This window comes from Choloepus didactylus, chromosome 4, assembly GCF_015220235.1.
Source record: "Choloepus didactylus isolate mChoDid1 chromosome 4, mChoDid1.pri, whole genome shotgun sequence".
Taxonomy (NCBI): domain Eukaryota; kingdom Metazoa; phylum Chordata; class Mammalia; order Pilosa; family Megalonychidae; genus Choloepus; species Choloepus didactylus.
In genome coordinates this window covers 92,984,225-93,010,310 of record NC_051310.1, presented here as the reverse complement: position 1 = coordinate 93,010,310, position 26,086 = coordinate 92,984,225, and the positions used below count along the sequence as shown (strand labels likewise).

The following is a 26,086-nucleotide window of genomic DNA, read 5'->3' as shown; positions in this document are numbered from 1 at the left end:
TTCTTAAACTTTCCTGCTCATGCAAATCACCTGATCTTTGAAACATAGATTCTGATTCAGTGAGTCTGGGGTGGGGCTGAGATTCTGCATTTCTAACATGCCAATGTTGCTGGTTCTTCCACCATGTTTTGAGTTGCAAGGGGCTACAGAGAGCATGGATGTACAGCCAACAGGGTTTCATTTTTCCAGACCAGGAGCAGCCTTAATAGACAACTGGGGGCAGGGGGGGAAAGACAGCTGAGGACTCCTCTTTCTGCCAGAAACCCCAGGTTGTTCACTGATCAGCTGCTCCAAAACTGAAGCCAGGGTTATTGCAGATGTCCCCAACATCTGATCGGCTTCCAGTGAATAATCCCTTATGGCAAGTCAACTCCCCGGGTTCCTGCCGAGGCACGTCCCAGCCAGTATGTTTCAGAAGGGCACCAGAAACAAACTGTAATAGCTCCAGACTATTACAAGTATCCATTCTGAAGTGCATTTGGCTGTCTCCACCCTATAGATTCTCTAAAGTACCCCCTCTCCCAGTGAGGGGAGAGACTAGCAGTTAGCTCTGGCTGTGGCCCAGGAGAAGTGTTTTCACTCCCCAGAGCTCAGGGGAAAGGCTGTCATTAATGCTTAGGATGTTGTAACAAACAGTCCCATGAAACTTCTACCAACTGCTGAGATGTAGGGTCCTCTCTGGAAATTTCTCCCAGATCTTATTGGCAGGACCACCTGCTCTCTCCCAGGTACATGGGCTACGTTCTTTTCAACAGGCACTTCTTGAGAAGAGTGTGACCGATTGTGTCACTCTTTGCCTTGGCTGCCAGGAAGCTCAGAGCTCATCTCTGCACATCCACAGCACTTCCCACAGTGTAATTTGAGTTGTAGCCTCACCTGGCCCTCCCTTATCTTTCCAGATGCCATTTTACCTTTTGTTACTTTCTTTCCTATCTACTTATTTTAAATGTTATCTCACATTAATAAGATACAATGTCATTTCCTGTGTGTTGTGATCTTGCAAGAGTTTCCTAACTTCTCTGTCCTTCAGTTTCTGCGTCTGTAAAATGGAGTTAATAACAGAACCAACCTCATCTTGAGGATCAAGATGCCTGGCACACAGCACTCAATAAAAAAATGTTAGTTATTTTTATTATTACTGTTTATGGGAGCCCACGTAAGTCCTTTGAAGAATACATAAAGATCCCATCATTATTAGTGTGATGGTCCTTTGGGGTCCCCTCTCTCCAGACCTGAGCCCACCCCAATGAGGCCTCAGCCTTGGAAAGCCTCCCCACTCCCATCCCTGGACGGGAGACTCCTGAGGGCGCCATATCACCGCTCCTGCCATGTCGGCCGTGCGTGGTCCACCCACCTTGGCTGTCCAGGCCGATGTCCATGACACCGTGCTTGACCTTCATGTGCCGGCTCAGGTTGCCCTTGAGGTTAAACTTGCTGGAGCAGTAGGGGCACTTGAAGGGCTTGCTGCCTGCGTGCAGATGCATGTGGCCCAGCAGGTTGTACATGCGGTTGAAGGACTTCCCACACACCTGCAACACACCGGCCAGGTGCCATCAGCCCGTGCATAGGGAGCCCGCCCTCCCCAGACCTGGCCCACTCCCACCTCCATACCTGGGCCAGAACCCCATTCACTTTGGAGAGTGCTCACTTTGAACTTTCCTCTGGGATCCCAGAGGCCCGAGAGGCAGAGAAACGAGTCATCCCTCCCTGGTCACCCCCCCTGACCTGGAGTTATCAGTACCAGGGTTCAGGTCTCCAATGGCACCGAGTTCAAGGTGTGGGCGCTTTCTCTGCGGCTGCAACGTTACCTTCACCCCCTCTCCAGCTTTCAAGAAGCAAGCTTCATCAGATTTTGGATTCGAACCCCCACCTTGCCCACCCACCCAGCCTCTCCAGGCAGAGTTTCACCAGACTAGGGCTCCTCCTGCTTGCACTGGCCAGGCCAGCCCTCAGTAGGCCTTGGCTGCTGCAGTCACACTGACCCCAGGCCCCCATGACGAGGTCCCCAGCCCTGGGCCTGAGTGCCTGGTACCTTGCATTTGAATGGCTTGACGGGCGAGTGTACAATCATGTGGGTCTTGAGGGTTTGCTTCTGCACGAAGGTCTTGAAGCAGATGTGGCACTGGTAGGGCCGGACGCTGGTGTGGATCAGCATGTGCCGCTTCATGTTGGCCTGCAGGGTGAACTCCCGGCCACATACCTCGCACTTGAACTCCTTCACGCCCTGTTGGGACAGGCAGTGGTTAAGGCCACACTGTAGGCACGGCCTCAGAAGTGATCCTTCCTGGGTTACTGGGCACTGGGAGAATGTTGGGGCAGAGCTTAGATCTCCAAGAAGCCTTGTAGTAATAAGAAGAAAAAGGCCAGGCCTTACGTTCCTACCCACACGTGTGTAGGTCTGGACCAGCCCACTGAGGCGAGTGTGTGTGTGTGTTCATTTGTTCATTCACTCAGTCAGTTATCATCCATCCAACCATTCATTCATTCATTCATTCATCCAACCATTTATTCACTCATCCATCCACTCATTCACTCACCCATCCATCCATCCACTCACTCATTCCTTCATTCATCTGTCTGTCCATTCCTCATTCACTCATCCATCCATTCATTCACTCATCCATCCATTCATTCACTTATTCACTCATTCCCAAGTACCTGCGATAAGCCAGGCACCACTCTAGGTATCAAGGGCCTGTGGTCAAGAAGACACAGGCTTAGCTTTTTGGCTGTGGACTGTTTCATCAGATCAAGGACATGTACATATGTTTTTCTCCTCATTGCTGTCTCTTGGGGGTCTTTTGGTTCACAGACTACTCTGAGAATATGATTAAAGCTATGGACACCCCAGGAAAAATGACACGCTCTGGTCTGCATAGTATTTCAAGAGTTCTCAAACCCCCTGAGAGAGTGTTTCCCAAGCTTCCCTGGTAATAAGAATCATCTGTGGTTCTTTTTGAATAACAGTCTCTCAGGTTCCTCCCTGGAGAGCCTTAATTCAGTGGGGCCTGGGATGGGGCCCAGGGATTTTTATTCTTGAAAAGGGGCCCCAGGTGATTTTTATCATTGATGTAGTTCGGGAAATGCAGGCTCAGAAGATACTGACTCCAGGTGAAAACCCTCTGGTTAGGGCTATCGGTATGCTTTTCTGGGGTCTGGAAATGACCCCCTGGGTCCAAATTATCTTCTGTGGATGAAAGTATGAAAGTTGGGAGTTGGTCTCTCTTTGTCAAGTAGGTAATTAAGCAGAAACCCAATGGGACAAACATGTGTCTGTGGTCACATCTGCTGCCCCAACCTCTTGTTTGGTACAAAGTTTTGTACTGTAATTTAATGGTTCTCATGTCTGCCTACTTCTCTTATTAAACAGGGACTCCTCTGGGGCAGGGGCTGTGTCTGCTGTCTTGACCAGCTTAACGGTCAAGCTTAACACATTACAGACCTGTGTGACCACCAGGGGGCCCTGCCCTCTGGGAGTTTAGAAGGACATGGTGTGCACGTTGTACAAATTTAAGCTGATAGGGATGTTTTCAATTTTAGTAGGCTTTCATTTTTGCTTTCAGCTTTTCTTGACAGTATTATTTATCTTTTAACACTTTGTGGACTTGTGGGGATTTTTACATCCCTTTGTGGTGGAGAAAGATGGCAAATGTGTAGCATACAGCTTATTACTCTCCACTCTGAACCCCTGCAGACATTAATAATTGATCATAAGGTTTTATTTTGGAGCCCAGATTCAGTTTCAGAATCCTTCTTAACATTACATCTAGGCAGCTCCGTGAAACCTAGAACTCATCCCTGTTCCAGAGCTGGGGAAACAGGGATTCTTGGCCCATGGGCTGTTGTTGCTTCCCCACTCACTGTAGCGTCTACTGTGAAAAACAAGGTCACACGTTTGACCTGGAACATTACTCAGGCAGCCATTACAGAGAGAAAAATATCTATACACGTTCAGCTTCAAATCATTAAGCTCGTTGGATTAAGCCAAGTGCCAGAAGTGGGGTCTGCAGAACACCTCACTCCACCTGCTTGCATGTGGGGTCTCTCGGAGGGGGTGACAGCTGGTAGGTAGTGGCTAGTGGGCTAGAGGCAGGGAGGGGACTGCAGGGGAGTGCAGAGTCAAGGGTCAAGGTTGGTTCTACAGATAAACTGGATCAGACAGTCGCTCAGTCTTCCATCTTAACAAACCACTTTGCCTGGTTTAGCCATATTCTAGAACTACTTATACTTTTCCATAACAGATATTTTTCCTGACATCTATTCCTTTACAGAAATTAAATATATTTAGCCTTTCCCTAAAGGGTATTTGTGAAATCACTGGTTTTGATATACTTTTGTAATTACAAGGAGCAAAAGGAGCTTCCAACCATCTTGTCCCTCTCTCTGTGGCATGCTGAGCTCCCTCTGGCCTTGTTCTATCCATAAAATAGGGAGAGTGGGCTATTTCAGTGACTCTCAAACTGGGTTCCTCGGCTCCTTCAAGGGGGGGGGTCTTCAAATATTTGATTCACTTTTTTTTTTCCTACAAATAAGATATTACTATTTTAAAAACTAATTTCAATTATATTTTAAAATACTCATCAAAATAAACATGTAGTTATAAAAATAAGAACTGTTCATCTGAGCACCCGTGGGGGGGGGGGGGTGCTGACAGAGCCTCAGTCCTTGAACAAAGCCCCAGCAGTGAATGGTGGTGGGTTGGGGGTAGGCACTGGTAGAGGCCCCTGCCAGGTGGCCTTACCTTGTGGGTGAGTGAGTGCTGCTTGAGGTGGTGGATCTGGCTGAACTCCATGCCACACTCGGTGCACACAAAGGGCCGCACGTTCTGGTGCTTAAGCATGTGGTTCTGCAGCTGGCTGCGGTAGTGGAAGGACTTGTCGCACTCCAGGCACTGGTAGAGGGTGGGGCCCTGGTGGGAGGCCAGGTGGCGCTTGAGCTGGGTCAGGGTGGAGAAGTCCAGGCCGCACTCGACGCAGACGTGGCAGCGGCCGCTCTCGTGCTTCACCTCGTGGGCCTTGAGCTCGCTGGGGTAGGCGAAGCCGCGGCCGCAGAAGTGGCAGCTGTAGGGCTTGACTTCCGAGTGCAGTAGCATGTGGCGCTTGAGGTGGCTGGTCTGCGTGAAGGCCTTGTGGCACACCTGGCACTTGTGGGGCCGCGTGCCCTGGTGCGTCAGCAGGTGGGTCTGCAGGTGACTGGGCTGCTTGAAGAGCTTGCTGCAGTGCGGGCATGAGTGGGGCTTGATGCCGTTGTGGCCCAGGATGTGCGTCACCAGGTTGTACTTGGACGTGTAGGACTTCTCGCACATGCGGCACTGCCAGCGCTTCTGGCGGTCGCCAGCCTCCACCAGGTAGGAGTCGTCGATCTGCACGTTGATGTCCAGGCGATCCAGCTGGGCCTTCTTGTGGCGCTCCACCGTTGAGCCCGCGGCGTCCGCCTCGAACTCCCCGGCCTCCTGCCACACGAAGCCCTGCTCCGGCTTCACCGGCTCCGGGGACTCCAGGGTGGGGGCCTCGGGGTCGCTCCGCGGGGCCAGGGGGGGCGGCTCGAACCCGCACTCGGGGTGCATGGCCTCCGCCCCGGGCAGCGCCATGCTGGGCTCGGGGTAGCCGTCCCGGGCCGCATCGGGGAAGTGGGGATCGTAGGGGGCCACGTCCAGCTCCGGCCGCGGGGTTCGCGGAAGGTGCCGGAGTGTCCGGGGCTTGCGGCTGAAGGCGCTGAGGTCGATCATCTTGACGGCGCTGCTCTGCACCAGGGGCTCGCAGCTGCCGCCGGCCGCGTCGCGGGGGGCTTCGGCTGCGCCCGCCTGCTTGTCCTCGCCGGGCAGGGACACCTCGTACACCTCCTGCTCCTCCTCCTCCTCCACCTTCTCATACTTGACCTTGGGCACCAGCCGCACGGGGGGCCGCGTCTTCCTCCGCGTGTGCTTCTCGAAGGCCGCCTCCACCTCCAGCACCTCGTCCTCCGCCGGCTCCTCCAGGGCCCGCCCTGGGCAGCCCAGCTGGTAGCCCTCGGGGCCCGGCGGCTCAGGCTCCCCCGCGGCCGCCCGGGACAGCCCGGGCCCCAGGTCCGGGTAGAAGGCCTCGGCGCTTATGGTGGCTCCGAAGAGCTCATTTTCCGAGACCAGGCCCAGCACGGCGGCCTGCGCCAAGGACAGCACCACCACGGCGTCCGTCTGTGTCCCTGAGTCCATGAAGCCCTCCATCCCGTGGCGGCTGGCTAGGAGGGCATCGCTGCGGGAGGAGAGCGGCACGTTAGTACTGCTGGCTGAATGCTGCACAGACAGACAGACAAAGAGCGCGGGTGCACGCGCGTGCGCACACACACGTGGCCCAGACAAGGGCGCGGCTAATTTGGAGTGAGTCTGGCCCTGCTGTTTCCCTACTCCGGCCGTGGGAACAGCAGGCACTCGTAATTCTGAGGCGCAGTGACACCCTCTGTGCATGTGGCTGTCTCCCTCTGGGATCTCGGGAAGCCCTGCCCCTCTCGCTGGCCTCAGTCCTCCCATCCGTCAAACAGGGAGACTGGACTTCTTCACTGTTCTCAAACTGTGTTCCTCAGGTCCTTCAGGGGTTCCTCAAAAATTCAATTAAAAAATGCAACAAATAAAAACTGTACTATTGTAAAAACTGATCTTTAATAACCCATCTACTCAAATGTAACATGTACCACATTCCAATACATCGGATAGCCCCTCTGGCTTTGCTGCCAAGGTAATTAATTTTGCACAGATCTTGAGACTGTACTGTGAGGTGTTGAACAACTGTCACAATTTGTAATGGCTAATGGCTCAGCTTGGCTGTAAGAATGAAAGAATGAGGGTCTTTTTTTTTTTTTTTTTTTTTTAATAATAGGCAAAAACAAGGCAATGTACAAAAATAAATTAGGTGCGGAGGCTGATCTCAGACACAGGCTACCACCCATCAGCCCTGAGGCTAACTTCCTCCGTCTATCACAACAGGCTACTGTTCTTCTTGATTAGCTAAGTGTAATACATGTAAATACCTAAAATTATGCTGATAAAAATATAGCTTTTATCTGATTTATACATGGGAGTGCTAGGTAAGACCTGATTTGAAAGAAGGACTCTGCTTCCTAGCATGCTTGAGACAGCTATCTGAAATGAACGAAAACTGACTCCAGGGTTCACATTCACCATCTCTGATCTAACAGCTTCTTCTGAAAAATGCCACTGTGCCCACCGTCCAGGCCCGAGCCCGGGGCACAGCCCCTTTTCCTTTCCCAGGCGTTCCGCAGCACCCATATTCATGCAAGCTCCTCTGAGCACTCTGTGGGTTCTGCGACCTAGTGTGCCTGGTGGGGGGGCTCCTCCCCCCTCCAGCTTCCCAGGCATCCCTCGAGTTCCACCAGTTCGTGGGTCCTTCCCAGCCCTCCCCACCAGCCCTGGGCCCTCTGCAGCAGGGAGTGCGAGCACAGAGCTCTGCAGGGTGGCTGTGTGAGGCCCCCCCCCCCCCAGCCTGGAGGTGCTGGCCGGCCTTCTGGCTGCACCACCACCCCGCGCCCCCCTGCCCCACGTGGAGCCTGGCACATCAGAGGCACTCTGTCAAGTGGTGGAAAGGTGTTCCTGGGATGACTCCTGCTTGCTGGCCTGCCAGGGCTCCCCGGCTCCTCCAGGGTCAAGGTCAGGCCCCTGGGAGCGAGGCTGCTGGCTAAGACGGCCCTTCCTCAGGAAACCCACTCCCATCCCCCACAGCCCAGAGGCCCTCCCCTTCCTGAGGCCGGCTAAAAATACCCCAGGCAGGAATTTAGCCTCCTTGAAGCACCACTAAAGATTAAACTATTAAGCTTAAAGTGGGGGCTCTAATGGAAGGGATCGGATGGAAAAAAACTCTGCCACCCCCCTACACCCCACAACACACCTCAACCAGCAGTCAGGCAGCTGGGTTTCAAGTCACGGCTCTGCCACTTACAAGTGACTAAGCAAAGTCACTTCAAAGTCATTTCTGAATTTGGATGAGGCCCGATTCATGAACTGTAAACTGCTCAAGTAAATTCCCATAATTAAAAAAAAGTCATCTCAGCCTCAGTTTCTCCATCTATAAAATGGGTTAAAAACACAGACCCATGGAAGGGTTGTGAGAGCCCAGAGGTCTTAATACAGATGAAGGGGCTTAGTTAATATAAAGCTCCAACCAAAGAAAAAGAAGCACTGCTATTTGTCTCCTGAGATCTCTGGATGAAGCCTTTTCTGACACAAGCCACGGAACTGAGAGATTGCTCTATTCTGGAGCCCCAAGTTCAGCAAAAGCTTCAGCGATTCCAAGGAAAACCATTAGGGGCTAAGAACTCATTCACTCATTCATTCAAATATTTGTTAAATCTCTGCTATGGTCAGGCCCTGTGCCTGGTGGTAGCAAGGTGGGTAAGGCAGGGTCCCTAGGTTCATGGGTCCCACAGGGGAGACCCACCGTGCCCACCGCAGCTGCCCCCGTGTGTTTTCTAAGCAAGCCCAGCCACCCCCTTCCCGGGAGCGTCACTGCCTCCACTCGGCAGCAGTGCAGCTCTAATGCAGCACCAGCAGCCGCCACATGTCTGCTGTGGGTTTGAATAAACATCGTGCTTAGCATTTTCGAGACTTCCCTGAAGGCAGGACCAGCGAAGAGGAGAAACTGCTAATCAAAGGCAGAGCCTGTGCACAGAGCTTGGCCCTGGGCAGAGCTGAGTTCAAATCCAAAGTGTGCCGTCTACTAGTTGTTTGACCTTGGGCAAGTCTCACCGTGTCCCAAGCCTCAGTTTCCTTTTCTGTATAGAGTGGGGAGCAGCGGAGGTGACGAGATGAGAACGTCAGAGCCTGGTACATCATCAATGGCAAGTCCAGGGGCACAGGACAGTTAAACAAAGCTAAAATTGCTCTAGAGGGAGGTGAAATGGCAAAAAAACTCAGACAACAAATGCCTGTGGGAGGTGGAGAACAGGCCTGATATGGTTCCCTCCAGTACACCAGTAGCTTGTTGTCCAAACTGGGACCTTCTTAGAGTAAAAGGGGCCCCTCCTAATTGTCAGATGCAAATGAACAGATGCAAACCAAGCCCTTCCTGGGCACACCAGGTCACCTTCTTATAGGAACAGGTGGCTTTGACTTGGGAGCTGAGGAATGGAGAAAGTGCTTCTGCATCAGGGGCTTGTGCCTAGGTGTACAAGGGGCCAACACAGAGTTCCTGCACGTGAGGGTGAAGCTTAGCCCAAGGGGGCAGGCACAGAGGTGCTGACAAAACACAGGCCCCTCAGCTGCAGCCTCTGATCACTGAGCACACACCAGGTTCCAGGTGAGCCATTTACTCCTTAAGTCATCCTGTGGTGGGTAGTGTGCTCCCTGTTTCATAGCCGAGGGGAAACCGGGGCTGATGGAGGCTGAGGAACGTGCTCAAACTGCCCTGTCCGCTGGGGGGCAGAACTGGAGTGTGAGCCAAGACCTGCCTGGCCCCACCTGGGTCCCCTCTCCGCATCTCTGCTCCTTTGGGCTGTGCAACACGGGAGGGCACACTCTGAGTCAGGGGGTCACAGGCTTGCAGGAATGAAATGCTCCAGCAAGCCCTGGGCAAACTGGGAAGTGAAGCCTCAGGCCTGTTCCTGCCTGGCCAGCCCAGGACGGCAGCCAGACCCGGCCGGACCCAGGGAACTGGGTCCCTGTGGGCAGCCAGAGCCCCTCCTGGGATCAGGGGCATCAGAAGTGCTCAGACAGCACTTCCTCCTGGGGGCCGGCACTGCTCCCTGTTCCCCCACCCTGGCATTCAGACCCCTGCTTTCTTTCACCCTGGAGGACACTTGCTCACCTGCCCATAACCTCCATCGCCCGTGTAAGTGCACCTTTTTTTTCATTTTTATTGAGATTGTTCAGATACCATACAATTATCCAAAGATCCAAAGTGTACTTGCCCCTGGGTACCCTCATACAGCTGTGCATCCATCACACTTATTTTTTGTTCAATTTTTAGAAACTTTTCATTACTCCAGACAAGAAATAAAGTGAAAGATGAAAAAAGAAAAAAGAAAAGGAAACTCTAAACCTCCCCTATCCCTAACCAACCCCCCTCAATTGTTGACTCCTAGTATTGATATAGTACGTTTGTTACTGTTTATGAAAAAATGTTGAAATACTACTAACTGTAGTATATAGTTTGTAATAGGTATATAGTTCTTCCCTATATGCACCTCTATTATTTTTTTTATCTTCATTTTATTGAGATATATTCACATACCACGCAGTCATACAAAACAAATTGTACTTTCAATTGTTCACAGTACCATTACATAGTTGTACATTCATCACCTAAATCAATCCCTGACACCTTCATTAGCACACACACAAAAATAACAAGAATAATACTGAAAGTGAAAAAGAGCAATTGAAGAAAAAAGAACACTGGGTACCTTTGTCTGTTTGTTTCCTTCCCCTATTTTTCTACTCATCCATCCATAAACTAGACAAAGTGGAGTGTGGTCCTTATGGCTTTCCCAATCCCATTGTCACCCCTCATAAGCTACATTTTTATACAACTGTCTTCGAGATTCATGGGTTCTGGGTTGTAGTTTGATAGTTTCAGGTATCCACCACCAGCTACCCCAATTCTTTAGAACCTAAAAAGGTTGTCTAAAGTGTGCGTAAGAGTGCCCACCAGAGTGATCTCTCGGCTCCTTGTAAGTGCACCTTTAATGGGGCATCCGGGGGCTGGGCTGTGCCCTTGTCCTTCTGCCCTGTCATTGCATGGGTGTGTGGATGGGAAGAAGGGGGTTCTGTTTGTTGAGACAGAAACAGAAAGAAGACTGCAGAATCGAATCTACCTGCATTTCGTATGTGCGTTTCTCTATCATACAGGGAAAGGGTCTCCAGAAGCGCCTGGTGGGAAGCTGGGGATCTGCAACCCTGGTGCCATTACTCCTTCTCCTCCTGGTCATCTTTTTGGTTCACTGTCCCTGCATCCCCACCCCCACCCCCAATCTAATAACCCTTCCCCTTTACCTTTATGTCCTGGCCTAGGGCTGCCCAGGGCTGGAGAGTCTGCCAGGTGCATGCCACCTGTACACCAGCCACCCCCACACCCCACCCGTGCACCTCAAGGCCCCTTCTGTCACCTGCCCTGGGCCCCCAAGAGGTGCCTCCCTTCTCAGGTCCAGGCCTCCCTGCTCTGGTGCTGAGGGTGCAGAACAAAAGCCGTCCACAACATCCAAGAGGAAAGGGGGCCCAGATTTGGGGTGTCTGGGACTCTCCCACCACCTCTGGAGGTGATGTAGCTGGGTTGTAGCTTGACCTCCCACCAGGGCCCCTTGGTTCCCAGGGTGGAGAGAAAGTCATTGTTAAAGGTGGGGAAATCCAGGAAATCGGAGTAGCTGCCTGATTGTAGTTTAGAGACTTGTGCTGGGAGTGGGAGGAAGGGAAGCCACAGCAGAGAGAGAGAGAGGAGTGGGAGGAAGGGAAGCCACAGCAGAGAGAGAGAGAGAGAGAGAGAGAGAGAGAGAGAGAGACAGAGGAGGAATGAAGAGATAGGGAAGGAGGGGGAGAGAGGGGGAGGCTGAGCGAGAGGGGAGGGAGGGAGAGAAAGAGGCTGTGGAGGCCAAGAAACAAAGGCAGAGGAGGGGGAGGGGATGGTGCCAAGTGACAGGAAGCCCAGGACGGTTCTCCAGGCTCAGCTTCCCCCCCTTTCCCACCCCAGCCCCTGGGAGGGCGGCCCTCCCCACACAGTTGGGACGCTGCACTACAGAGCTCCAGCACCTAGGTCTCCATCTATTGCCTCATGGCTTTCCCCATTCTGCTCTGGTTTGGGTAAACACTGATACAAGCTTGTAAAATGAATGAATGAATGAATGAATGAATGACTTCCTGTATGACCCTGGGCAAGTCGCCTGATCCCTCAAAGTCTTGGTTTCCTCATCTGTAAAATAAGCACAAGCACCTTTCTGGAACCTCAAGGCCTCAAGGGGGGTTAATTCTTAGTCTCCCTGCCTGTCATTCTGGGACCCCCTCTTTCCCTCCCCTGCTGCTCCCACAGCTCCTTTCCTCTCAGCCCTTCACACAGCTCTGCCCTGTGACAGTGGGGAGCAGGATGGAGGTGGCCGTTGTGGGGGCTCATGGTGGCTGGGGCGCTGACGATAGGGAAGGCGCCCAAGGCCTGGCCTGGCTTGGGGCTGGCAGGACAGGGGCCATCGTGAAGGAAGAACCAACAGGCCCTGTGACCACAAGGGTGCTTGAACTCACTCCACAGGGGACATCTTCTCAAAAACCAACTGAAGACAGAGGCATGCGCTGGGCTTCTGCCTGGGCCCAGCCTTGGGATGTCCCCAGGCACCTGGCATCTGGTGACTCTTTCCTGAGGGCCCGCTAGGTGTGGGCAGTGCCCAGCAGATGCTGGGAGTTCAGCTTGCCCTGTGCCCTCCATCCTGGCCTCAAACCACCAGGTGGCTCAGAAGCCAGGGGCTCCAGCCCTGCAATGGAGCCATTCTCCAGCACACCCTTCCTGAGCCCCCTGTGGTGCCGGAGGTTGCTCTTGGGAATACAGAAGTGAGGTTCATGCCCTAGAAGCTGGCCCGAAGGAGTTCAGCCAACAGGGGGCCTTTGGGAGGCAGGAGGAGCAGCACTGGGTGGGGTGGGGGCCTCTGAGAGGTAGTCAGGGCACATCAGGGCCAGAGACGAGTCCCACTCCTTGGTCTGGAGTTCAAGCCCCGCTGTGACCTGGTTCTGGTTTCCCTTTCTAGCCCCTGTCATTGGCTGTCCTTGGGGGGGGGGGGTGCAGTGGCTCTGGGGGCCCGAGAGGCTGGATCTGGGGTGGGATGGGGCAGGGAACTGGGCTTGGGGAGGGAAAGGGAAGCCCCAGGCATGTACTTGGCACTAAAACACCCTTCTGGGACTTAACTTGAAGCAAAATTACCCTCTTTGTTTTGTCCACTGTCTACCTCTTAGTAGGCTTAAAGGCAAACTCTGCTCACATCCCCAGAGAGGAAGAGGAAGCGAAAGCCGGGAGCCTTGTGCAAACCTTGGGGCTCCTTGCCACAGTCTCACTTCTGCCCACAAGGCCTCGACACAGCAGGCAAGAGGCCCAGCGGTTGCTGGGGCTGCCTCCCAGCGGGTGGGGGTGGCCCAGGGGGAAGCATGCGTGTCCTTTCCTTATAGGAGTCTCTGCCTCAGCTTCTCCTTTTCTATGAACCTGAGTCCAGGAATCAGAGTGGCTGGGCCACCAACCCACAAACCACGTGACGGGCCCCAATGCTCACCGTGCCCAGAAAAGGAAACCAAGGTCCAGAGAGGGGAAGGGATTGGTCCAAGGTCACACAGCGAGGTGACAGTAGAGCAAGGGCTAGAATGTAGGTCTCTGGCTCAGAATCCACCCTCAGCCCCACAGCTTGTGGGATGAAGTTCACGGGCCTGAGCTTCAGGGTCAGAATCTACCTGAGCCTCCATCACACCTTCCTTCCCTCTGCAACTCATGCCCCTTTTCCACTAAGCTCTCTGCACACATCGCAGGTGCCTGCCTCAGGGCCTTTGCACGGGCTGACTCCTCAGCCACAATTTCCTTCCCTCCCACTGGGTGGGCTTCTCATTCTTGAGGATTCAGTGCAGGCACTGTCTATCCGGGAAGCCTTTTTCTGCCACATTCTGACAACTTCAGGTTGATGAATTGATAAATGCATCCATTTATAGGGCGTCTCCCCCACTGGGCTGTCGGCCGTTTGAGAACAGTGACTGCACGGAAAACAGTGGGCTCGGCCGGGGGGCACCCTGAGAGAAAGACACCACCAAAGGGTCCTGCTAGCTCAGAGCCCTATTGGGCAAAGGGGACAGGAAGGAAGCTGACGCTCACCCGCTTACAGAGGAACCTAGGATGAACTAATGAACGAATGAATGAATGAATGAGACCTAGTGGAAAAGCCCTTGCCTGAGAGGTTACAAATGCTTTGCTCTTCTCTGGCCCTCGACTGGCCTCACCCCTAGGGGCTCAGGCCTGGGAGCGCTGAACTCTCCCACCCTGGGAGAGCTGTGGCCTGACGACGTCGCCCGCAGGACACTCCCTCCCAGGGATCTGTGACGGCAGGGCCTGTTCTGAAAGCCCTCCTCCGGTTCCCCACCCACCTCCTCTTCTCTGGGCAGCTCCTGATCTCCCAGGCCCAGGGTGCCCGGACCGGCCCCATGAGTCACATTTCTGCTGAGGGCTGGGGTGAGCCTGGCTGCCTCCGAGTAGCCGCTGGGTGAGCTCCACCACCCCCTGCCAGGGAGGTCACGGTGACCCCTTAACCCAAGGAAATGAGGACGGAGCCCCACGGCCAGCCGCAGGGTGAGAGGCACAATCTTGGGCACTCCATGTTGGTCTGTGAGGCCTCTCCTAGACTCAGGCTCTTCTGAGGGCAGAGACCTTGTTCCACGCCTCCCACGACTGGCATCAGTCAGTTAGGGTGAGTACTGACCCCTGGGTCTCACCCTAGACCAATGGAATCTGAATCTCTGGGTATGGGGGCCCAAATGTTCTGAGAGCTCCCCAAGTGATTCGAATTCTGCACGTTTATTAACGGGCACTGGTGAGTGCCGTAAAGTGACCTGGCCTTTCTGGGTGGGGAATGACCTCCACCCTCCCCCTCCCCAACTCCCCACCCCAGGAACCCAAGGGTGGGTCCACAGGAGCTGAGCCCACACCTGTGGCCTTCTCCTTCCCACTCCCCCAAATGCAAACAGACTCCTCTCTTGGAAATATGGGTGTGCAACAAGCTTCAGGCCATCAACCGCAGAGCAGATGCCCAGAGAGGACCCACCAAAATACCAAGGGGTACGGGCCCGAGTAAGCTGGGGTGGGGGGTGGGGCGGCCCTCTGAGGAGGGAGCTCATGCTCCAGACAAGCAAAGCACAGCAGGGGACAGACTGAGAGACTTCAGGAGAAAAGGGGGTTCTGATCCCTGGATGGCTACCCAGATTCTCCACAGCCAGCGGTCCCTGCTCCCGGCCTGTGGGCAAAAGCTGAGCTGCCTGCAAAGCTGCACCAAAAGCATTCGGTAGTTTCCACTTGATGTGCAGGAGTGATGTGGTGCCTCTGATCTGAAGCCATCAGGCCCCCAGAAGCCACGGTGCACTTTCCCCCCACCTGACTGCTCGCAGGCCCGCTGAAGGAAGGCCCTTTGCCTCAGCCACTTTGGCCGTGTATCCCCAAGGCTGGCCTTGGAGTCTTACATCAGCAATGCTGGAAGAAACTTTGGGGACCCTCCTGTGCAACACCCTCATTTGACAGATGCAGAAACTGAGGTCCCAAGGCTCCCCACCCCATGACGGTGACTAACCTCTTGCTTCCCAGTGCAGTTTTCTTCCAGCCTCCTTCCCCATCCGCCACCCCCATGCTCAGGCTCCCCAACCAGGGTGTCTGCCTTCGAGGTCTGGGGGCTGTGAGGGTGGGTGTGGTGGTGGGTTGTGGGGAGCAAAGTGTTGCCACCACGCAGCACACCTGCAGAAAGTATTCTGAGCTCTCAGAAGTTCTGTCTTGTGGGTGTCCCTTGCTCTCAAAAGCTAAAAGAGGGCCAAGGGAGAGAGACAGGAAACAAGCCTGTGCTCCCCGTCAGTCACGACACCTACTCTGCTCAAAATCCCATGGCTGCTGCCCGTTACCCTTTTATTTTTAAAGCCATTTTATTGAGATATATTCACATACCATACAATCATCCACAGTGTACAATCAGTTGTTCACAGTATCATCGTATAGTTGTGCATTCATCACAACCATCCCTTGAACATATTCATTACTCCAAAAAAATTAAAATAAGAATAAAATAAAAGTAAAACTAAAAAAGGACACAAAAAAACATCCCATACCCCCATTCACTCACATTATTCAAGGTTTTCACAATTATACATTCATACCATGTAAGCTACATAGTTATGCAATCGTCTTCAAGAATCAAGGCTACTGGGTTACAGATTGACAGTTTCAGGTATTTCCTTCTAGCTATTCTAATACTCTACAAACTAAAAATGGATACCTATATAGCATATAAGAATGCCCTCCGGAGTGACCTCTTGACTTCATTTGAAATCTCTCAGCCACTGAAACTTTATTTTGTTTCATTTTGCATCCCCCTTTTGGTCAAGATTTTCTCGATCCCACGATGCCGGGTCCAGGCTCACCCCCGCCGCTGCCCGTTACTCTTGCAATCAAGTGTAAGCACCTCACCAAGAACGTCTAAGGACTTGATTTGGTTGGAGTCTGTCCACCTCGGCCCCCTCACAGCACACGGCTAGTTCCCGCACGCATCACCCCCAGCCCCGCGTCTTTCTTTCATTTTCTTGAATATGCCTTGCCTGCTGCCTGCCTTTTCCCCTGCTGTTCCCTGTGGCTGGAATGCTCTTTCTGGCTCCCCATCCTTCAGCTTTCGACTCAGGCATCATTTCTTCAGGAAAGGCTTTCGTCTCCCTCCCAGCCAGGCCTGGTCCCCTAGGTTCTAAGCAGCTTTAAGTTGAATACTTTTCCTTCCTGGTTCATATCATATTTTATAATGATACATTTATTTGTACAGTTGCTTGCTTAATATCTGGCATCCTGGTTACAACATAAACTCTGCTGGCAGAGGCCTTGCCTGTTTGGTCACCCTTGTATCTCTATCGGAGCACACATCTAGAATGAACCATTGCCCTTTTAAGAATACCCATATTTAATTGCAAAGAGGTAAAAAGAGGCCCCTTGCTGAGCCCAGTCTTTGGAAAGCAGCCAGACAGAAACCCTGAGTCTGGACTTCCTTTCCCTGAGCGTCAGGACCAGTTCCTGAAGGGAGGGGACAGCAGGCCTCATGTTTCCAGAAGGTTCTGCATCTTTCCTCCAATTCCAGAAGCAAAAATCACGCTGATTCCCACTCAAGTACACTATGCCGGACCCAAAAATCACCAGCTTAACATAACATGCGGAAACAAGCAAAACTTTGGCTCACAAGTTCAGGGGCAAAGGTAAGAATCACAAATGAAGGAACACGAACATTTATGGAGCTTGAACTTTGCCGGCCCCATGATGAGCACCTGCTCCCTCTGGGTTAGTCCTCTGGGGTGGGGAGCACCACTTCCATTCTCCGGAGGGGGAGACTGAGGCTTGAGGGAGGCAGCAACTGCCCAGGGCCACAGCCCAGCTCTTTCGGCCCCGTCAGCCCTTGGCAGGGATGGGATTTCTGGGCCGCGTTTCCTCCCCTGCCAACCTCAGTTTCCCCACAATGGGGCTGACTCAGCCCTGGGAGCCCCTCACGGCTTCCCTCCCTCCTCACCCAGCCTGCAGTCCCTGTCCCTCCCGCGCTGAGCCCTCCGCCTTCTCCATCCTGTCTTCCTCTCCCTCCATTCCTCCTCTCATTCCGTTTCCCTGGCAACCCCTTCCTCCGCTCTGCTGCTCGGTCCGGCGCTCCCATCTCATCTCTCTCTTTTCTCTTTCATCTCTCCCCTCATCGCAGTGTATAGTTCAAATCCCCCTCTGTCCTTTGCTTTTGGTCTCTCGCTCCCTTTTACTTTCCTTTTATCTCCTTCAATGTTCTCTTGTCATCTCAGGGCGACCTTTATTTATCTCAAGTTTAAAAAAAAAAAAAGAAAGAAAGAAAGGAGGGAAAAAGGAGTCTCGTTTCATCAGCCCCGCTTCTCCAGCTCTCTCCCAGCCTTCTTCCTCCCAGGTCTTGTCTAAGGGCCAGGCTCCTCGCAGGTGAGTTGCCAGGAGGAAGGGGACAAATCCCAGAATGGAACCCCAAAGCCATAAAGAAGGTTCTCGATTTATACGTCATCTATGAAAGGTGGGAAGTGTCCAGGAGTGCAGGCCTCATGGGGACATGCATCTTTGGGGATTTGGCCTTGTGTTCTAAGGCAGGGGCTTGGGGAGAAGTCGGAGGCCCCTCAGGATCGGGTAAGGGCAGGGACTCAGAGCATCGGATAAACCAGGCTCAGAAATCCACCTGGTGCTGCTCAAGGTGGGAATTTACTGCTACCCAGGGAGACCCCAACCTACACTGCCCTGGTTGCCTTCTACGCCTTGCATGAATGAGACACAGGGCCCGGCCCCGGGCTGAGGCATGCTGCAGATGCTCAACGTATGGATCTCCCCTGCTTCCAAACAGGAGGGCAAGATTCATCCACTCTTCAAAATCCACTCTCTACCAGGACCTGGCATTGCCTCTGAGCAAAGGAAGCACTCACTCATGGCTGTCTCTCCTGCCACCTCCACCGTCTAAGGCGAGATCCAAGGGCTGCAAGCTCTCTCCAATTCCTTTTCAGGTGAGCTCGTAGGATAGACCAGACACATGATCAGAACTGTTCCCAGGAGATGGGTGTTTTTATTTTCATTTTACAGATCAGGAAACTGAGGCTCAGAGAAGCTCGGTTACTGGTCTGGGTCACACAGCCAGTAAGAGGTAAAGGCAGGGTTTGAACTGGTTATAATCATGCTCTTCTCCCACTTACTCCCCTTCTTCCTGAGTCGTGCCAACCCCTGGCCCAGCCTCCCCCCTGCCCCTGCCCCTGGTTTCTACCTTTTCCGTGTTTAATCTGGAGGGATCAGAAACAGGCAAAACAAAGCTCTGGAAACAGAAGTTACCTCAGAAAATAAAGCAAGCTTGTATGGCTGTGGCCCCCGTGTCTCGAAGTGACAGAGGATGGATAAGCTGGTGGAAAATGGTATCAAGTCCCCTGGGAAATGGAAGTCACGTGGAGAAGAAGAAAGGGGCCCTGGGTCTTCAGAAGCCTCAAGGCCTGTGTGAGCTTGAGGGGGCCATGGGCAGGGGCAAGGCCGCCAGATGGCTCTTACTCCCCGCCTGCCAGAGACGGCGGTGCAGCTGGGGCCTCAGACCTCTGACACAGCTTGCCCTGGGCTCGGGAAGGGGCAGAGAGCGTGGGCAAATGGTCTGCATGAGCTGAGGATGTTCTTCTCTGGCCAAGCCATCTTGAGCCCTGTGGGCCAGTGCAGATCTGCACCAGGGTGCAGGTGGGACCTTAAGTGCTTTGCAAGAAGATATGGGCGCTCGCTCAAGTCTTTTTGGACACTTTAGGCTGGTCTGAGAATGGTCCAGGACATTTCTACTTGCTGCTCCCACACAGTCCATTCACTTTCCTCCAACCTCTTCCCCCTGCCCCAGAGTACACATATAGGATGAACTACTGCCCTTTTGAGAATATCCGTGTTCAAATGCAAAGGAAAAAAGAGGCCCCCTGCCAGGGCTGTGAGCTAGCAGCACCCCCAAGTAGCCCGACCCTCAAGTGTCTCCCAGCATCTGGCTATGGTTGTGAAACTGTGCTGGGCCAGGAAGGAAGCCACAGTATCAGTGGACCTCAAAGTCCTGGGGTCCAAAGGTGCCACTGGTAGCTGCAGTGGCCACCAAGGACCTGACCCCAGGATGCCGCAAGTCCCAGGGGCCAGGCCTGCTGCGGGTACAGGGCATGCCAACGACACAACAGCTCCATTTCCCCCAGCAACTCAGGAACCCCCAGGGAACAGGGCCCAAGGAGGAAGAGATGGAAGGCTGCAGAAGTGGAGAGGAAGCTGAGGACAGCCACTCTGTTGCAGCGTGAACAGAGGGCAGAGGAACTCAGGCCCCCAGGCTGTGGGCCGCCCTCCACCCCCAGCTCTGCCTTGGGTGAGTTTGTCACCTCCTGGAAACTCAGTTTCCCTGCCTATAAGATGGATCTACCAGGTATTGGGCCTTTCCTTTATGCCAGGTATTGTACTTGATGAGATCACGCATATAAAGTGAGTAATCTTGATGACAAACCCATTTCATAGAGGAGGAAATCAAGACACAGGAGTTGAGTGACTTGCTCAAGGTTATTGATACACTAAAAAAAAAAAGGGATGGGCAGTTTGGGTTTCATTCTTGGCTTTTCATTCTAACTTAAATTTCTGTTCATTTAAGATAAAGAAGATAAATAATGTTTGGTAACAAGGCCGGTGCATAGTAAGGGCTCAGTTAATGGGAACTTCTGGTCTTATCTTTACTTTCTTCATCCCCTCTGCCTGCCAGGCTGGTGCTGGCTGCTGGTGGGACACAAAGGTCCCCAAGCCCAGAGACCCCATGATTTGGTGGGACAGGCAAGATCAAGAAGCAGGAAATGGTCGTGCAAAATATCAGACAGGAAATAAGCATGGGGTGCAACAGGACAAAATAACTTTTTTTTTTTTTTAAATGCAAGGATTAGGAATGACCTCCCATGCAAACTGGTTCTTGAGGGTAATTAATGGCTCCCACTGACTACAGCTGGTAGGTTTACCTGAGACCATTAGCCCAGTGAGGATGGTCGGGGCGGTCACTACCCAGAGGTGGTGCAGGAGGCCTGCGGGAGGCCTGGGGATGGGGGATGCTAGTTAGGAAGCCCCTCCTCTAACAGAGCCAGCGGGGGCACTAGGGCCTGCCCCAGGCTGGAGGCCCCGGGAAAGAGAAGAGAAGAAGAAGAGGAAGGGAGAAAGAAGTGGGGTGGAGAAGGTACTGAGGGACAGAGATGGGTGAGGAGCGTGGCCTGAGCACAGACCCTCTCCTCCTTTCTCACAGCCACCAGCGTGAGTCATCCGGGGCCTCCATCCCACAGAGGCCCCGGCGGCTGCCTCCCAAAGCTGATGCCATAATCAACATTTATTTTGCAGTCACCCACACACCCAACTCAAGTACGGATTTATGCCAGGAGAGGAGTAAAGAATGCTTCTCTCATTCACGTAATGCCTCCATCTATCTCCTGGGGGGAGGGACAGCTGGTGAAACATTTCGGCTGATAGTGTACACACACAGCCATAAGACAACGCGCAGCCGTCCACACAGGCTATAAGCAGCAGAGAGCAGGAGCAACGAGCAAATCCATTTTTTCCTTAGTCACCTAACAAACAGTACTTCTACAGGGTGAGCTGAGGGGTAGGACCCATATGCACACTTGTGGGTCCTGCAGTCTAGCTGGGGAGGGAAGATGTATGCTCCCTCCCCAGAGAGAGGAAGGGGCAGAGGGGTGGTGGGGAGGAAGACTGCAAGGCAGAGACAAGAGGACCAGCTGGCAGATGGGAGAGGCAGGGAGGGGCTGATGGCCAACTGACCAAGGAGGAGTTCCCCAGTTCCAAAGACTTGGGGAAATGGTGGGCAAGGCAGAGACCCAAGGAGCTGGGAGGCCAGCCAGGGTACCAGAAGAGGCTGCACCCCTGGGAGGCTGATCTGCAGGGCAGGGGCACCTGGGAAGGAGAGCCAGGAGGGTCAGAGAGGTAGCTGAGAGCCAGGGGAAGTGACATGAGCAGGTCCTTGGAGGACGCAGTCCCCTGAGTGTTGGGGTGGAAGGTTCCTGTGATGCCTTTGGATCCTCCCTGCCAGGTTCCGACCCAGTATCTGTATCAGAATCAGCTGTGCAGGGGTGGTGCTATTATACCCATTTTGCAAATGGCAAAATCACAGTACTAGCTGCCTGGCTGCATGTACTGAGAGTTAGTGTCCTCAGCCTGTGCCAGCTGTAGGCACATTATCTAATTTAATACTGAGTGCAGCCTGTGTGGTTGGTGCTAGTACCATCACTCCCATTTTATAAACAAGGAAACTGAGGCATGGAGGGCTAAGGACACCTTTAAGGCTGTACTCCTCCAAGAATGGTGCTCTGAAGCTCTTTAGGCTGCTTACTCAGATGCAAACTGAGAACAGCGTTCAGAAACTTTTATAGCAATATAACATTGCTATGACGTCTAAGCAGGGCTGATAAAGTATCAGTCTGCAGGGATTAAAAATAATTAAAACAAAAAACAAACAAACAAACAAAAACATTGCTTGAGAAACACTGATTTAGAGCCCAGACTCTGGAGTCTGAAGGCTGGAGTTCAAATCCGTCTCTGCTACTTCCCAACTGTGTGACTGCGTCTCTTTTATTAAAGAGGGGGTGGTACTTACAGGAGCCAGCTAGTTAAAATATCTAAAGTGCTTAGGGCAGAACCTGGCACACTTAGTGTTTGTTACTTAATTACTAGTATCCAGTAACTTCCCGGACCACACAGCTGGTTCCTGGAAGAACCTGTGTTTGGTTTGGGATCTCTGATGCCAATTTTTGAACAGGGTTGGCCCCTGCGACCTGGAAACTAGGACCCAGGAAACACATTTGCCCCTAAAGCCTGTTCACAAATGCAGACCCTTATCACCACCCGCGGGAGGAACGGGGTGCTCGCAGGATGAGGCCTAGGAGCTCGGGAGGCAACTCAGCCAGCTGTTCCCCTTTCATCCACAGGCCAGGGCAGCTGTAGGTGCCTTAATAGGGTGTAAGGAGATGTGCTCGCTCAAACCAGAAAAACCGGATGGCCAACTGCGCCGCCATGGCAGGGTGTCCTGGGAAGCAGGTGGTGCCAGCCTGAGGTTTCACTCATGCCCTCCCCTCAGGGAGACACTGCAGCAGGGGGGGCTGCCTGCTTCCCAGTCCTCTCCCCTGGAAGCTGGAGGGTCCCGGAACTGACACCCACGTTTCCCAGCCCAGTGCTTCCTGAGTGACCCCTGCCACATCTGGCGCAGACCTGCCCATTCACCCCGCTCCCACTCAGCCCAGCTCTCTGCCCCATGGGGCACCATGCACCCATCTTCCAGTCTGGGCAAACCATTTTGTCCAGGGTGTTTTACTTCTCCCCTGGTCTGGCCATCCCTTCCCTGGAGCACAGTCTGGAAAGTTCTCTGAAAGTTCTCCCAGTCACCTATCACCCAGCTTTCTGCCCAACCCTTTTTTTTTAAATTCAATTTTATTGAGATATATTCACCTACCATATAATCACCCAAAGTATACAATCAATTGTTCACAGTACCATCATATAGTTGTGCATTCATCACCCCAATCTATTTTTTGAACATTTTCCTTGTATCAGAAAAAGTGAAAATAAGAATAAAAAAATAAAAGTAAAAAGGAACACCCAAATCGTCCTCCCCTCCCACCCAACTTCTCATTTTTTTGTCCCCATTTTTCTACTCATCTGTCCATACACCGAATAAAGGGAATGTGATCCACAAGGTTTTCACAATCACACTGCCACCTCTTGTAAGCTACATTGCTATACAACTGTCTTCAAGAGTCAAAGCTGCTGGGTTGGAGTTTGATAATTTCAGGTATTTACTTCCAGCTATTCCAATACATTAAAACCTCTAAGGTATTATCTATCTAGTGCATAAGAATGTCCACCAGAGTGACCCCTTGACTCCATTTGAAATCTCTCAGCCACTGAAACTTTATTTCATTTCATTTTGCATCCCTGTTTTGGTCAAGATGTCCTCATTCCCATGGTGTTGGGTCCAGATTCATCCCCAGGAGTCATAACCTGAGTGCCAGGGAGATTTACACCCCTGGGAGTCAGATCCCGCGTAGGAGGGAGTCTGCCCAACCCTTTTGAACCCCAGGCCCTCCTCCAAAGCGTGTGTTATCCACCTGAAGCAGTGCAAGACAGATGCTCAACACAGGTCTACTGAATCAGTCACCTTTCCGCGGGATTCAAATCCACCTGCCTCACATCAACTGCCAGCTGGCGTTCTTCCGCCACTGGGGCCCACTCACCCGTGCCTGCCGCCTGGGAGATCCCTCCGCCGCCTCCCTTCCCTAGTCCTCTCGGCTCCTCACGGCTCTGAGGGTGCACGGTCATCTGGCCTCTGTCCTCGGGACCTTTAAGGGTCGGCTGCCAGGGCCCCTCGCTGCTGTTTGCTGCCGTCAGCCCAGTCCCCGCTGCTCGCTGGACCCCACCTGTCTGGTGTGCGGCCTCCCCTCCGCCTTTGCAGCCCCCATCTCCCTTGCATTGGCCCTAATTTGACCCATCTCCTTCCTTCAGGGTTGTGACTTGGACCCTGCTCTCGTTTTCCTCAGGGAAGATATCACCCGCGGGCCCCCCAGCGACCTCTGTGTCCCAAGGCTCGCACATTTGTCCTGGACTTGACAGTTTACACAGCAACTCGCTATACTGTCTCCATTCCACATCAGCTAACAAAAAATTCAATTCACACTTCACCAAACGCTTATGAAGGGCCTCCACCATGGGACTGTGCTCCGTGTGGCAGAGGAAGGGGACATGGTCCAGGAGGCTACGGAGCCCAGCCTGCATCACCTTCCTCTCCCTGTCCTCTCCTGGAGACCTTTTCCAAACACTCTTCCCTTGCAAAGCAGGAGTCTGAAAGAAGCTGGTCTCCTGCACAGTGAATTTTTTTAGACGTTTAGAGCAATGGAGAAAAATGAAAACACATTTTCCCTTCCTCAAAGGATCCAACTTCTCTACCAGTCCTTTCCCTTGAAAACAGAAGCGCTATTCAAAAAGAAAAAGAGAAAAAGAAATTTAAAAAAAGAGAGGCAGAAAAGAAAAGGAAAAAAAAAGTACTGAATAGAAGAAGAAAAGGGAGAAAAAAAGAGTGAGAAGAGAGCGATCCCAGAGGGAGATGGTAAGAGCTCAGAATGAAAGGCAGAAGTGGAGGGAAGGAAAACAGAGATACAAAGGGGAAGGGGGAGAGAAAGACAGAAGCTTTGAAAGAAACAACGTTCCCGTGTGAATACAGCATGCAGGGGGGGGAAGGGGTGCTTGAAAAGGGGCAGCCCATTGCAGTGACCCTTCATTCACAGAAGGTGCCAATCACAGCGACAATGCAAACCCTTTCTTCTTTTCTCCTTCTCTCCTTTCTGGGGAGAGAGGGAGGGAGGGAGAGGCTGAGAACTGGAAGTTAATTCCTAAAAGTACAAGAAATAAATTCGGTTCCACTGGAGAAACATCAAATAGCGGTTTTAAAGGCTTCCCCGGAAACTCACACACCCAGGAGAGAAGTGCTCCCTTTGGGGACGGGAGGAGTCCGGGCTGGGTGGCCATTAGCTTTATTTCAGGGTCAGGCCGCCCCCTGCCCCTGCCCCGGCCACTGGGCTGTGGCCTCTCCACCCACACCCACAACCCTGGGTGAGGAAAGAAGAGAACTCAGGATGAGAAGCTGCCCTCTGAGTGTCCAAGTTTTCCCACTCTGGTCTGAGAGCTGAGCACGTGGGCGTCTTCCCAGGTAGGAGGGCCCAGGAGGTAGAGCCCTCAGCCACTCACCTGGTCTGGGTGGGCACACACAGGAGGCACTGGTATAGGATAACTGTGTGGGATGAATGAATGACATTCTGATGGGGGCTGCTGCGAGGAAGCCTGTCTGCCTGCCTGTAGGCTGGGCCCTCCTTCCTGGCAGGTGAGACCCTGCAGGACCAGTGTCCTTTCTTACGAGGACAGAGGCTCTCTTGGCCATGGGGGCTTGTTCCCACATCACAGATCAGTACTCTCAGTCTCCTGTAGCTGAGTCCCACAGACTGCCATAAAGCTGAAAGACTGCAGCTGCTTGGAAAGGTGCCCCAGGGAATCTTCCAGAATAGGCCTGGATTTGGACTTTCTGTCCTTCCCCTTCCTGCAGTTGGTTGCTGGTTATGCACTAGGTATCTACACATGGCACACAAGACAGAGGGAGAGTCCCTGCCCACACACAGCCCTCAGCCTAGTGACTAAATGTCTCCCCGATGTCCCTCTGAAGCCAGAGGTGGGCCTCCTCCATTCCCCTTTTTTGCCTTTCCTTTTCTTGCTCTTCCTGTCTTTCAATAGCTGGTGAGTCATGACAAAACCTGAAATGGGGTCACCTTTACACAAAGGGTTCTTTTTCCTTCTGATCATCCAAACGCTGGATGATGAGAAATGCCTTAGAGCAGAGGAGCTGAGTGGGGGAAGACTGATTGGCTTATTGATTGATTGATTGAGCAAGTCTCAGTCTCATCCATCTATCGAGCACGTGAGCTGTGCCGGGCTCAGTGGTGTGGGTTGGGATTGTAAAGGTGACCAGGACCAAACCAAGGCCCCGAGATGGTTGAGGCCAGTCTCTGGGGAAGGGGCACAACGGATTTGGGAAAGAAAACCCTGCCTTTTCTATCTTCACCTGAAACAGGCTATTGGAAAGGCCCAGAAGGGCCTCCAAACCCACCAAGGAATCTAGAGAAGGGGTATGTGGAAAATAGAAAAGAGCACAGGGTCAGAAATCCAACTGAACCACCAGGAGCTCTGAACCACTATTGCATTTCAATTCCACAAATTCAAATTTCAACAAATATTTATTGAACACTTACAATGTGCAGCTTATTTATTACTAAGTTACATTAGTAATGAACAAGGCC

General features: G+C 52.7%; 1 protein-coding gene across 1 annotated transcript in view; it reads right to left on the bottom strand.

Annotated features, from left to right (window-relative positions):
* Window positions 1–26,086, bottom strand: part of ZNF710 (zinc finger protein 710) — a 71,446-nt gene that overhangs the window by 5,104 nt on the left and 40,256 nt on the right. Inside the window, exons 2-4 of the mRNA XM_037833047.1 lie at window positions 4,742–6,230; window positions 2,033–2,224; window positions 1,355–1,529 (exon numbers count right to left, since the gene is read on the bottom strand). Coding sequence (XP_037688975.1) covers window positions 1,355–1,529; window positions 2,033–2,224; window positions 4,742–6,202 — 1,828 coding nt within the window. The 5' untranslated portion in view covers window positions 6,203–6,230. The remainder of the gene's footprint in view (window positions 1–1,354; window positions 1,530–2,032; window positions 2,225–4,741; window positions 6,231–26,086) is intronic.